The 13,885-nt window shown below is 40.5% G+C and overlaps 2 protein-coding genes across 13 annotated transcripts in view; both read left to right on the top strand.

Moving 5' to 3' along the window:
- The first annotated feature begins 3,441 nt into the window (after positions 1-3,441).
- Positions 3,442-9,916, top strand: LOC137237740 (protein transport protein Sec24C-like). Of its 9 annotated transcripts, none has more exons than XM_067761858.1 (9): positions 3,442-3,552; positions 3,617-3,829; positions 3,890-4,119; positions 4,177-4,516; positions 4,570-4,858; positions 4,957-5,066; positions 5,124-5,274; positions 8,343-8,667; positions 8,727-9,916. In XM_067761858.1, the coding sequence occupies exons 2-3, from the start codon at positions 3,684-3,686 to the stop codon at positions 4,059-4,061; spliced, it is 318 nt and encodes a 105-aa protein (XP_067617959.1). In that variant the 5' UTR covers positions 3,442-3,552; positions 3,617-3,683; the 3' UTR covers positions 4,062-4,119; positions 4,177-4,516; positions 4,570-4,858; positions 4,957-5,066; positions 5,124-5,274; positions 8,343-8,667; positions 8,727-9,916. The 9 variants fall into 9 exon arrangements, 8 of the variants coding, with proteins under 8 accessions (XP_067617959.1, XP_067617958.1, XP_067617957.1 ...); XM_067761857.1 differs by having other exon boundaries at positions 4,957-5,097; positions 5,184-5,274; XM_067761856.1 differs by having other exon boundaries at positions 4,924-5,097; positions 5,184-5,274.
- A 992-nt stretch (positions 9,917-10,908) lies between these two features.
- The window catches only part of LOC137237739 (decapping and exoribonuclease protein Rai1-like), a 30,420-nt gene continuing 27,443 nt past the window's right edge, over positions 10,909-13,885 (top strand). For 2 of the 4 annotated variants that reach the window (XM_067761847.1, XM_067761846.1), the window contains exons 1-2: positions 11,323-12,014; positions 12,177-12,324. In XM_067761847.1, coding sequence (XP_067617948.1) covers positions 11,435-12,014; positions 12,177-12,324 — 728 coding nt within the window. In that variant the 5' untranslated portion in view covers positions 11,323-11,434. Of the gene's footprint in view, positions 11,038-11,117; positions 11,222-11,321; positions 12,015-12,176; positions 12,325-13,885 lie in introns of those variants that run through there. The other 2 variants (XM_067761849.1, XM_067761848.1) reach the window with 2 other exon arrangements.

Genomic DNA, 13,885 nt, shown 5'->3' with positions numbered 1-13,885 from the left:
CACCACTCTGTGCAATAATATATATTTGATCCTGGCATCGACCGCAGGTACAATGTCTTAGAACGTCAAGGCCTATCTGTCCGGTCAGGCGATGCAAACCTAGAAATCATCAACATCTACATCCCTCCTGCCACCTGTTGCCCCAGTGGATACCGCCCTAATATCAGGGCCTTACTCACTGGCAACAATCGCATTATCTTAGGCGATTTCAATGCCCATCATGATCTATGGCATTCAAACTTGCGGGCGGACAGTAGGGGTGAGATGTTGGCGGATCAAATAGAAGAAACGACGTTCTGCACAATAAACGGAGACGCCCCCACACGTATGGTAGGAAGCTGTCACAGCTCGCCAGATATCTCAATCGTGAGCGCAGAACTCGTAAACTGCGTCAACTGGCAGCCGATGGTAACATTGGCATCCGACCACCTGCCCATACTTATTTCGCTTGATCGTACCGCCGACTTCATCGTCACTGAAAAACGCACTTTCATAAACTTCAAAAAAGGGAAGTGGGAAGAATATAAATCCTTTACAGGCAGCCGCCTAGCTGCCCTCCCTATCCCGACTGATGCCCGCCAAGGGGAGCGTGCCTTCCGTAAGGTCATTAAATCCGCCTCGGCACATTTCATTCCCGCCGGGAGAATTCCCGAAATCCGGCCCCACTTCCCGGCGGAGGCCTCAAACCTAGCGAGAGAACGTGACCTTATAAGACAGCTTGATCCAGGCGACCCCCAAATAAGGCATATAAACCAACGCATAAGATTGCTTGTGGATGAACACAAGCGGGCGAAATGGGAGGAGCACCTAAGGGGTTGTAACCTCTCTACCGGTGTGGGTAAACTTTGGTCCACCGTAAAGTCCCTATCGAAGCCGACTAAGCACAAAGACAAAGTTTCCATCGCCTTCGGCGACAAAGTGCTGTCGGACGCGAAAAAATGTGCGAGCGCTTTCTGCCGACAATATATAATGCATCCTACGGTCGACAAAGATAGACGGAGAGCCAACAGACACGCACATAAACACAAATTCAGCGCGTCACCAATCACCATCACCGCTAAAGAGGTTGAGGACGCCATTGGTCGTGCTAAACCATCCAAAGCAGTGGGCCCAGACGGCATAGCCATGCCGATGCTTAAAAGCCTAGGGAAAGAGGGTTTCAAATATTTAGCGCATTTCTTCAATCTGTCTCTTTCCACCTTTGTCATACCTGAGAAAAGGAAAATGGCCAAGGTGGTCCCGCTACTAAAGCCTGGGAAACCAGCTAACTTATGTGAGTCGTATCGTCCGATATCTCTCCTATCGCCAGTGGCAAAGACGCTTGAAGCCATTTTGCTCCCTTATTTCCAAGAAAATTTGCAGCTAGCCCCTCATCAGCATGGCTTCAGAAAACTCCATAGCACTACCACCGCGCTAAATGCCATTAGCACCCAGATAAATTGCGGTTTAAATCAATACCCCCACCATAGAACAGTACTCGTAGCGCTAGACCTATCAAAAGCATTTCATACGGTCAACCATGGGTCGTTACTGCAGGACCTGGAAGGGTCTACCCTTCCCCCATGTCTTAAAAGGTGGACCGCAAATTATCTGGGTGGTCGGCAGGCATCGGTGCAATTTAGAAACGAAACATCAAAACCAAGGAGAATTAAACAAGGGGTGCCACAGGGTGGTGTCCTATCCCCACTTTTGTTTAATATCTACATATCTAAGCTACCTTCACCACCGGAAGGAGTCACAATCGTTTCCTACGCCGATGACTGCACAATAATGGCCACAGGCCCAGACCCAAAATCGATGCGCTATGCAATAAAATAAACGGCTACCTCCCTGATCTCTCCAGTTTTTGCCTCGCGAAACCTGGCATTATCACCGACTAAATCATCCGCGACCTTATTTACAACTTGGACGTCCCAAATGTCGACCATTTTGAACATCCACGTCGATGGCACTACGCTACCGACTGTCCTACACCCCAAAATCTTGGGTGTGACGTTTGATCAGGATCTACATTTTGGTGAGCACGCAGCCGCAATTGTTCCGAGAATTCAGAGCCGTAACAAAATCCTTAAATCCCTCGCTGGCAGTACTTGGAGAAAAGATAAAGACGCGCTCATGACTACATACAAAGCAATTAGCCAGCCGATTACGTGCTACGCGTCACCCATATGGTCGCCAAGCCTAAAAATCACCCACTGGAAGAAACTACAGGCCTGCCAAAATACTGCTCTCAGAATCGCCACGGGCTGTCTTCTTAGGTTCCCAGAACACCATCTGCATAATGAGGCGAGAAATGAGATGCTGACCAAACAGTTCCTGTTGAATACCATGAAACCTGGGCATCCCAACAGACATCTGATTGATGAACCAGCACCGCCTAGGGGCTTAAGGAGTTATCTCCGTAAGCATTTTGAGGAAATACGGCACCTGAGAACCCAGCCGTATGAAGTGAAAAAACACAAGCAGGTCCTTGGTGAACTCCATAAACAGGCGTCGGACCTTTATGCCGGGAATTGCCCGGTGAATCCAGTACTTAACGAAAATTATCCAAAACTTGAGGAAGAGGAAAGCATACTCCCCAGGGTAACGCGTGTCACTCTTGCTCAACTTCGATCTGGATACTGTAACAGGTTAAACTCTTACCTATCCAGAATCAACCACGACATACCAAATGTATGCCCCGCTTGCAATGTGTCCCCACATGACACTAGCCATCTCTTCAATTGTAATGTGGAACCAACGCCTCTAACACCCCTTTCCTTATGGTCCACCCCTGTTGAAACAGCAAGTTTCCTTGGACTCCCGTTAGAGGATATTGATGACAATTTGTGATCGGTCGCGGCTATTAGGTGGGCCGAGCATTGCTACAACAACAACAACAACAACCACATTACCCATTGCCGGAACGAAATGGAATCGAAATGTGTTCTCAAAAATATTTCAACGTGTACTCAAATTTTTAATGTCATTGTGAACGTCTACAAGTAGGATATGTAGCAGCACACACACACACCGCCACGCTCACCTGATAAAATGCTTGTTCTTGTTCGTTTTTTTTTTTTTTGTGGATGCTATTTGGCACTGTTGTACTTCTTAGATTCAAAAAAAGTGTAGTATCTGCTAATGAAAACTGTGTAAAATTTTTATTGCAAAATTACAAAGAAATATCCTTATTTACTTTCAAACGAGCACTGAATTATATCTCTCCTTAAAATCCATGTTTTGGACATGACACCAACCATCTCTTCAATTGTAATGTAGAATCAACGCCTCTAACACCCCTCACATTATGGGCCACCCTGTTGAAACAGTAATTTTCCTGGACTCCCGTTAGAGGATATTGATGACAATTTGTGATCGGTCGCGGCTATTAGGTGGGGCGAGCATTGCTACAACAACAACAACAACAACTCGCTAACATATTTTGTGTCGTATTCGATTGTTATATTGCAGTTGTTAATTGCGAAAAATTTTAGAAATTTTACCAACCAGTGGGAAAAATAATTTCACTTGCAAAGTGTGCCAAGACCCTCCGGACGTCCTGGTTATAATGTATGTTAATACAACTAATAATTTACAAATTTGCTGATGATTATTTTTGTGTTATTTTCTTTAGCAACCACCTGCACCTGTTACAGCCGCAACAGTATGATCAAGCCCAACGCCGTTTAGATCCCGATCAGATGCCAAATCCGATAAGCGTTATCATTGAAAATAAAAATAGCGCTGGTGGTGCTTTTATTACTAATGAACAGGGTTTATTACCACCATTGGTGACCACAAAATATGTGGTAGAAGATCAAGGTAACTCCTCGCCACGTTACGTTAGGTATCGATAATCGAAATTAATGTTTTGTTTGGCAATTACATTGATCTTTCTTCTCTGCAGGTCGTCTTTGTATTGCATACCTGCAACAGCTGATTTATTAAAAACAACAGCTTTGTCCATTAAACTTACCGTCTCACCAATGGCACGCACGGTTGAGGGTGAATATGAGCCACCCATTGTAAATTTTGGTGAATTGGGTGCAATTAGATGCAATCGTTGCAAGGCTCAATAGCAGCTTGTAGATGCTGGTCGTCGTTTCCAATGTCTAATGTGTAAAGTAACAAGAGATGGTAAAAAAAATATTTCACTATTACTTGTCTTCATTGATCCATATTTTTTCTCAACAGTGCCAACTGCATATTTCCAACATTTGGGCCATACCGGACAGCGTGTCGATAAATATGAATGTCTTGAACTTGTATTGGGTACATGAGTATTTGTGTAAAAAATGCTTGGGTACCGATAGCTCTCATGGTAAACCTCAACTCATATCCAACATCAATGCCTCGCATTCAATTGTGGCACTGTACGCACTACATTGGGTTCACGTAGTATTGACAAGCATATTGTTGATTCCAGTGGTAAGGCCACAATTTCAAATGATGGGGAAACCATTATGAAACCATTGGATATTGTGAATCCAGCCTTAAAACTCTAGTAGACATCGCCAAATCTCAAAATGCTGAGGTAAGTTTTTTGTTATATTAGAATGTGTAGAATAAAAATGTTTCTCTTATCAGGTCGGCGATGGCACCACTTCAGTAGTATTTTAAGCATGTGAAATCTTAAAACAAGTTAAGCCAGATGTTGCGGAAGGCGTGCATGCACGTATCATCATTAAAGCTAAACGTAAAGGATTACAATTATGCATGCTAAAATATGACATGGCTGTACATGTCGAAGCGCCAATCAAAGGAGCAACAAAGTGTTATTGGAAAAATGATCTGCCACAGCAATGTCCTCTAATGTCCAAGAGTATCAGAAAATTGTTGATGCTGAATGGCGTATTCAGTAGAATAAACTAGCTAAGTAAGGCGCCAATGTTGTGTTTTCTAAATTGCCAATTGGTGATGTTGATACACAGTATTTTGCAGATCGTGATATGTTCTGTGCTATTCATGTACCAGAAGAAGATTGGAAACGTAGAATGAAAGCTTGTGGTGGTGCTGTTATGACTACAGCTAATGATATTAATTCAAGTGTTTTGGGTCAATGTGATTACTTTGAAGAACGTCAGGTTGGTGGTGAACGTTTCAACATTTTCCAAGGTTTGACATCAATTTCATTTTTATAGTTTATAATTATTTAAAGGTTGCGTTAATGCTAGAACTAGTACATTGATTTTATGTGGCAGTGTTGAACAATTTTTGGAAGAAACTGGGCTTCGTTACATGATGCTAAATTGCTTTTGCGGCGTACAATTAAACATGATTCTGTTGTTGCTGGTAAGTCAAAATACAAATTGAAAAAAATGTCTAATCTTAGGGCCTCATTCTCTATTACGAAACGAACTTTCGATGCGGATCAGAGACGAATCGCTAGTGTATTTGCACTATGTTAAACAATGGCAACTTATCACTTGACAATTACTTTTGCCTTCCTGTTAGTTAGAAAGGTAAAGACCGAACGAAAATGATAGAGAATACCATTGCTAGACGATATCGTTTGGAGGCGAATCGTTCGTCTGAGCTATCGTTCGCAATACAGAATGAAGCCTTTAAATTGTTAAGTAATATAATGAAATGATTGTGTACAAATACCCCCAGCGGGTTAGGGGTCAGAATTTATCTGCGGTAGGTATGCCTGTCGTAAGAGGCGACTAAAATACCAGATTCAAGGGGCTGTGTAGCGCAACCCTTCAGGTTGCCAGCGCAATATATAGCTTCTCCAAACCCAATTGTCAACCTCACCTATCCGCGGCGAATCCTGTTTCACTAACAGACAAGGATCTGTGGGGGGGGGGGGGGGGGGTGGATAGGGAGGGATGGCCTGAAGGTTTAATGTGGCCACATAAATCGTTCCCAAGATAGTCGGGCTAGCACTTTAATGGTGCTGTGTTACTGGAGCGTACCGGATCTGTATCCGGCTAAAGGACCATCACATCGATAACACTCCCCAAACCCTTCGGGGAGCAACCTTATCGCTACAAAAACAACAACAACATTGTGTCCAAATCCCGAAAAAAAACTATAAAATTTGTGTCAGTGAAATGATAATTATTACTTTTGGTTGTTAGTTTTGAGGCATCGTCATCGAGTTCCTTCTGATCGTATATGCCGGTTCTTTTGCATTCTTTTACATGCATAAAGTGCCGTTGAAGCCTTCCTCACCCTCTCCTCCACGTTGAGCTTCCATGACAGCTTACTGTCTAGGACCATTCCTAGATAATTTGTTCAAGGTTTCTCCCTTAGGGTCGCCCCTCCTAACTTAGGCCTGGTCCAATTAGGGACCTTGTACCTCTTTGTAAACAAGACCATATGCAACGTCATCTGCGTAAACCGTAAGTTTTTCTGGTCCCTCGTAGGATCCCCTAAGCAGGTGGTTAATGACCGATTAATGGCGATTTCACCACCACTACGAGGTCCTCAGTAGTGTAATTAGGCAGCATATATGAATGCAGCTGTTTCCTTACCATTACTACAGCTCGCACCCGTCCTTCCGTTTGCGCATAGTAAACGCCAAATCCGCGCGCGCTAATTCCAGGAACCTTTCCTCCCGATGGAAGCCACGGCTCCTGGATCAGCGCGTTAGGAGGAGGAGTTCGCTCGACGCCACTTTACTGTGTTGGAGGTTTATCTGTAGGACTCGCAGCACCAATGGGCTGCTTGTCCCCCTCCAGCACCTTCATCGGGACGTCGTCGTCCTCCCCTAGCCCTTTTGGTTTAGAGTGTTCGAAGCCCCCTTCAGACTCTTGTACCTGTTGTGCCGGGTGTTCCTCTGTGCGACTCACAGCACCATCTGGCTGTTGGTCCCCTTCTAACACATTCGGGGTGACGTGGGCTACCTCCACCTGTCTTTTTTCCCTTAGGCTTTTGAGGTCCTTTTCGACTTCGCCCACGTCCAGCGTGTTAGGACTTTAATACCCGCGACTTCTTTTCCTGTGTCGCATATAAATTTTGCCTGTACCTAAGGACATTTTTCCAAGCTGCGCTTACAATATATCCTCCGCCTGCTTGTTTATTTGGAAGATGTATAACTGACCTTCCTCCGTAGGCCGAGATACAGTAAGTACCTTCCAATCCTGTGTCGGTATGTTCGGATTCTGATTCTGCAAAAGTCGCAGTGTATCCTCCGACTTCATCACGCATGGTATCCATACCTTAACTTTTGGTACCATGGGGATTTGCGCTTTATCCACCATCTCAAAACGCGCGTTCGTGCCCTGCCTTTGGAGGTTTGGAACCACTTCCTCCAGCCACGCAAGCTCGCGATGTTGTCGCACGCTACCATCTTCATACCATTATACCATCCCCCGAATCAAAGGTTGGAAGGAGCTTACTTGGTTATTCCCGCATCATCTTAAGCTCCTTTTCTACAGATCTCCACCTTTCACTAGTCATCTGTTCGAAAGGACTGCTACGACCAACCAGCGCCACAGTCAGTGACTGCTTTGCCACATCACTCATTTTCTCGGGAAAAGCCGGCGTCTTAGTGTTATTTCCCTTTGGCACCTCCGAGAAAGCCGGAGTCTTAGCTCCCTCTAGCACCTCCGAGAAAGTCGGAGTCTTAGCGTTATCTCCCTTTGGCTTATCTCCTACTTCCATAGTTGGAACTTCCCTCTGACTCGCAGCCTTCGAGGTAGTTGCTACCTCGCAATTGGGGCCCATATGTCTTACAGCTTTGGGCCTACTTGTCTTGTCTATGGGACTGCCCTGCGTCGCGGCTCTGGGACTGGGCCCTTTCTGCCATTCGACGCTTCTTCCTCCTCATACCGGTTGCAGAACCGAGGGTTTCTCGCAGCAAACCTTTTGAACTGCCTTCGACCTACTTCTACCGCCTCATGAGCCCATGCCAAGCGCTCGATCTCCTCTTCTGTTGGGTCCACCACTGCTCCCAAGCACGGTCGACATTTGGCATGTTTTAAATAAGGTCACCGATGATTTGGTTGATGAAAATATCAGGTATCGCGAGGCGACAAAACTGGAGAGATTGGGGAGATAGCTGTTTATTTTATTACAAAGTTCATCGATGTAGGAAACAATAGCATAGGCGTAGAAGCAATAGTGACTCCTGGTGGTAAAGGTAGCTATTGATATGTAGAAGTTAAGCAGAAGTTTGAATATGAGTTTTTTTAAGTTATAGCAAAAAAAGCGTTGAGGATTTTTAATATCTTACCAGGTACCTTCGTACATGTTTCTAAGAATGAAGAATAAAACCTATTCAAACTCAATTTTCACCAGGACAAAGCCGCTGAGACTTCGCTATACTTTAACATACAATACGTTACCCCATTTTAGCACAACTATCATTTTTTGATTTTATTAAATTTTATAAAATGTTTCTTCCTCTACAGTTCTATTTCGGTATTGGATGTTAAATATGGCTTTCGCATTTTCTCCATCAATAACTGTAAAATGGTGGAAGAAATCTATGCGTGTAAATCTCACATATTATCTTGGTCGAGCGTTTCTTCAATAGCTCTCTAGTGGTTATGGTGACAGCAGAGAAACCCAACTGTTTACAAATGTTACACTTCAAAAAGAATCAAAATATCTTCCATTGCGTCTACGGCTCAAATACCCACAGTATATGAATGAATCGGTTGCACGAACTGGGTCTGAATACTGAAACAGTACACATATTCAAAATCGATGAGGAGGCTGTGATGATGGTATAGGGTGAGTTGTTGAATAACATACGAAAACCACTTTAACCCATCTATATATTTGCATTACAGCTAAAGCTTTACAAACAGCAAAATTGCTGGCGCCAAGCAATTGGAAAAGGCAGTGAAGCATTCATAACACTGTTCGGATGGTGTAAAGTTAGAAACTGCTGTTGTAACAGCTGCCACCGACACAACGGTCATCTCTACTTCGCCGAGTAGCGGCTCGTCCGACTATCTATCGAAGACAGTATAATCATATCTTTTGCCAACACAGGTTAGGTATGTGCTTGCACAGGAAAAGATTTCAATTGGAAAACAAAAACCAATTAAGAGAGTTTATTTATTGTTAAAGTATTTTCTTTTCTTTATATCAACAGTATTAATTTAAGTTGCAATATCACGTACATATATAATAAGGGATGTGATACGATTGCTGTCGGAATTAGATTTGAAACCAATCAATACTCCTGCTAAGGGTTGTAGAATTATTGCTTGAATAATTAGATTTAGAACAATAATAAGTCTGACTTTATTACAAGTCGTACATTTTTAAGTTCATTAATTACGACAGCAATCGGATTCCACGACACCTTTGAATATTCTTGATTTGAAAAAAGAGTAAACGTAATCTGAATTTCTACTAAGCTTTAAGTTGTAGATTATTCAAATAATTGAAGTTTTTTCTGCAGCTTAAAATTATTTTCTGCTCGCTTAGAAAAGATTTCAATTGGAAAACAAAAACCAATTAAGAGAGTTTATGTTATTATTAAAGTACTTACTTTTCTTTATATCAATTGTATTAATTTAAGTTGCAATATCACGTACATATATAATAAGGGATGTGATACGATTGCTGTCGGAATTAGATTTAAAACCAATCAATACTCCTGCTTTGGGTTGCAGAATTATTGCTTGAATGATTAGATTTAGAACAATAATAAGTCTGACTCAATTAATAGTCGTACATTTTTAAGTTCTTCAATTATGACAGCAATCGGATCCACGACACCTTTGAATATTCTTGATCTGAATTTCTACTAAGCTTTAAGTTGTAGATTATTCAAATAATTGGAGTTTTTTCTGAAGCTTAAAATTATTTTTTGCTCGCTTAGAAGAGATTTCAATTGGAAAACAAAAACCAATTAAGCGAGTTTATTTATTATTAAAGTTCTTCTGTTTTATATGAACTGGATTAATATAAGTTCCAAGTTCATGTACATATATAATAATATTGAAAATAATAAATATTGAAAATTCAATTTTTTTGGTTCATATTTTATTCATATGGCTGTTCCAGGTAAAGTAAATCTGCAGGTAAAATTCACGTTATATGGCGGTTATATAAATGGTAAAACCGCAGTAAAATTGATTGTCAAATGACTCGAAAATGTGGAGTGAAATGACGGAAAAATGACCGCCATTTGACGAGCATTGTGACGTGTGTGAGCAGCACAGTGCTATGCTCACATCCTATAAGTGGGAGCGGAATGCACGATCACATTAATAGGAACGAAACGGAAAATTTGGTCACAAAAGTTCATCACGCCCATGCAAACGTGACTATGAATATAACCGCTGCAGAAAGTCACAATGACCGTAAAATGACTAGTAAAATGACGTGGAGCGTTTTTGCAGGGTACGCGTCCTCAGATACCCCAATGTAAGACTTTTGTATAATTTTCTATAGGACCCATATGAGTGCACTACATTTTCATACTAAATTCGTTCAAAAAAATTTACTATCACAGCAACCCATATTTGATATTCCGGCCCTTTTTTTGTTTCTCTGCGTCGCTTTCCACGACAGCAACCCCTGTAATTTTGATACTTCGTTCAGTGTCAAACGCATGTTCCACGCAGGTTCCACTGAGTTCCACAATAGTTTGACACTGACCGAAGTGTCAAACGGCAATGTGTTAGAAAGAGAAAGAAATTGTTTCCTTCTCATACATATCCATGGTTCAACTATATACAGGTTGGCTCATCTGTAAAGCAATAAAATATGTCTGTTCAAATTGTCAAAATCTGTGTATTGGTGTTGGTGCGAATGGTATGGAATCGAAACATAAAACTTAGCAGTTTTTGTATGTGTAAGTAAAATGTTGCCAATGGGTTGGTTTCATTTTGAGTTTGCCATCTCCTTTTGACAATCCGTTCGACCATGCAATGACATAAATAAAATCAGCTGATGAGATGAGCCAACCTGTACATAATTGAACCATGTACATATCATACTTGTAAACCTGTACCAAAGAGGATAGATATAATAAGAGCCGCCTTTCGTTATTTATTAGGCATTTACTCGATGTAAACACTGAGGTAGCCGCAACTTTTTTATTGCCCGAGATGTTTATAGATGTCTTCTATACATTTTCATGGGGTATTTGTGTTTATTTTATTTTTCCGACTGTATTTAATTAATTATTTAATTCTCTTTCCAAAAATCACGTTTGCATAAAGTGCCTACACCGCATGGATAAATGGGAGGCAATTTAAAAATGTCCCTCATAGAAAACATTCAGCATTAATTTTTTTTATTTCCAGCGAGTTGCCACAAAATAATGGTTAGTGTTTTAGGAGAATTTGAAAAAAATCTGTCTGCAAATAAGAATTTGTGAATTTTTGTGCCGTTGTTTGTTGGGTTGTGTGGTATTGGATGATTTCCATCTGTTGAGTTCTTTAAACAATTGTGTTTTGTTTTGTTGGTTTTTTACCAGTAGGTCCGAGAATAAAAAATTGGTAATTTTTTTTCGTCGTCTTGCTTTTTTCAATGAAAAATGGCTAAAAATAAAAGGGATGGCTTCAAAATTATTTCCAAATTATCTTATCATGAATTAACGGATGAAACCAATAAGCCGGCATTTTACTTAAAAAGACCGAAACTATGTGCGATTTATCAACTCACTAAAACTGATGAAATCATCGATGCTGTGCGTCTTAAATATTTTAAAATTCCGAAGTCATACCCTATTGATTTAAACAAAGGCTTCGAGACATACATATTTCGGAAACAAAATACTCCGAGTCAACAATTGAATAAGGTGTTCAAATTTATACTGGAAGCCAACGAGAATATCCTCCGGCCATATAGCGCTAGTTCAACGAAAGCAAATGTTTCAAAGACAGAGGAGGCAGGTTCTAAGACACATACGAAGCCTAAGCTAGTACTCTGCCAACGTGGAGTATTGGCGCGTCTTATGTTAATACCATATCGGTTGCGTGGATCGCAGTACAACGACACAACGGTTTATGCCACAAGATACTGTGGCATCCTGCATCTGGTTGATCCTGTGCAATGGTTAAGTTGCACAAAAAATGACTCCTATCATGGGAAATTCGAACAAGTTTGCTTTAGTGGTTAGCAATTATTATTCTATATTAATAAGTTTTAAATTTTCATAACATTCATTTTGGTAAGAGGGATAACTTGTACTACATTTAGCAAAAGCATTTTTATTTTCAGTGAAGTCATGCCATTAACAGATAATAGCTCAGCTCATATTTTTATAAATAATTTAGATGATCCTCATTTGGATCCCCTCACCGATGTGCCTGTGGATGACAATATTACTACTTTTGGTATATTCCGCTCAAACATTCAAGACTTTGATTTAATATATTCAGCAGAAGTCTCTGGAGTGACTTCGGATCATAAAATCATTGATATGTAAGTACAACTTGTTTATACATATATACTAGCAGGCCGGGAGACCTTGTTCTTCCCCTAACTTTGGTCTTGCTACATTACTTTTAAAGTGTTTACCTCCTGTTGTTGTTGTTGTAGCAGTGCTTGGCCCCACCTAACAGCTAACAAATTGTCATCAATATCCTCTAACGGGAGACCAAGGAAACTGTTCACCATAATGAAAGGGGTCTTAGGGGCGTTGGTTCCACATTACAATTAAAGAGATGGTTGGTGTCATGTGTGGACACATTGCAAGCGGGGCATACATTTTGTATGTCGGGGTTGATTCTGGATAGGTAATACCCAGAACAGGTTTGCAGTGCAGATCTTGCTGTGAGTTCAGTCTCTTAAATCGCAGCAAAGCGGATGTTGTGCCGCTTCATGAAATCGACTATCTCCGTGATCTTCCCAGTTAGTCCATTACAGTTTAACTGCAGAATTCTGAAGTGCATAGGGGGAGACGTCGCCACTCTGGGAGTAAGTGACGGGTGACTACGCCTGGGTTGAGGAAGGCCAGGACGCAACTGCTGTTGTGGCCCTGGGACTGGGCGTCCTTGAGCAAGCATTGGGGTACCCGGTAGATTGTGGTTTGCGACCTGGCAACATGGGGCAATGAAACCCGTCGGGGGGTTGCCGTCGTGGAGACCAGAACATCTAGGAAAGTGGCACCGCCCAAGGCAGGAGCCCATTTTGAAATTTTCTTTTATTTTTGTATTTTGTTGCACCATATCATTAATGGAGTTGAATGTTGACATAATTTACTTACATAAGTTAAGCAATGTTTAGTTTAATAAATATAAATTAATTATTTCAAATAAATACTTTGTAATATATTCTAAAAAAATACTTAAATAATTTTTGGAATAACCAAAGATAGCATTTGTTGAAAAATTTTAATAGAAAAATGTATAAAAAGATATTTTGAGTTTTCAGTTTTCAGTTTTTTCAGTTTTCAGTCTGTGAATTCATTGTTAAATAAATAATATTTATATATAGAAAAATTTTAATATTTTTCTTTGGCGCCCAACGACAAAAAAATAATATCCTTATAACAGGATACATTTGCTGAAAAATATCCTTATAATAGGATACCGTATATTAATAGTGATAAGTGGACCAATCCTTATAAAAGGATAATATATAAAAAATTGAAAAAATAAAAATCCTGATCAATTTGAAAATAGATCTTGAAAAACTAAATATGTATATATCCGAAAAGGATTATAATTTAAAACTTACTAACGAAAATAAAAAAAACCCTTATAGTGGATTAAAGACTAAAATTTAGAAGCTTGTTTAAGAACAATTGCATAAGAAATATGCAATTAAGTGAATGAAATCAAATAAAAATACATACATACATACATACATACATACATATATACATGTTGTGCTAAGCTTATTCAAGTGAAACCAAATAAAAGAATTTTCTGGATAAATAAATAAAAAGATTCAGTGTCATAAAATTCTGTGGAAGCAATTTCAAGGTAAATAAAAAGTATTTTGTGAACAAATAAATGGTAATCAAAGAAACAATTTTGCT

Source organism: Eurosta solidaginis, chromosome 1, assembly GCF_040869045.1.
Source record: "Eurosta solidaginis isolate ZX-2024a chromosome 1, ASM4086904v1, whole genome shotgun sequence".
In the NCBI taxonomy this organism is placed as follows: Eukaryota; Metazoa; Arthropoda; class Insecta; order Diptera; family Tephritidae; genus Eurosta; species Eurosta solidaginis.
Note: the sequence above shows the minus strand (reverse complement) of the source record. Positions and strands in the feature narration are given on the sequence as shown.

Bases quoted from the DNA above. Each gene is read 5' to 3' on its own strand.
- LOC137237740 (XM_067761858.1), top strand. From the start codon at position 3,684: ATGCCAAATCCGATAAGCGTTATCATTGAAAATAAAAATAGCGCTGGT. The intron at 3,830-3,889 runs GTATCGATAATC...TCTTCTCTGCAG, and splicing joins TCCTCGCCACGTTACGTTAG to GTCGTCTTTGTATTGCATAC.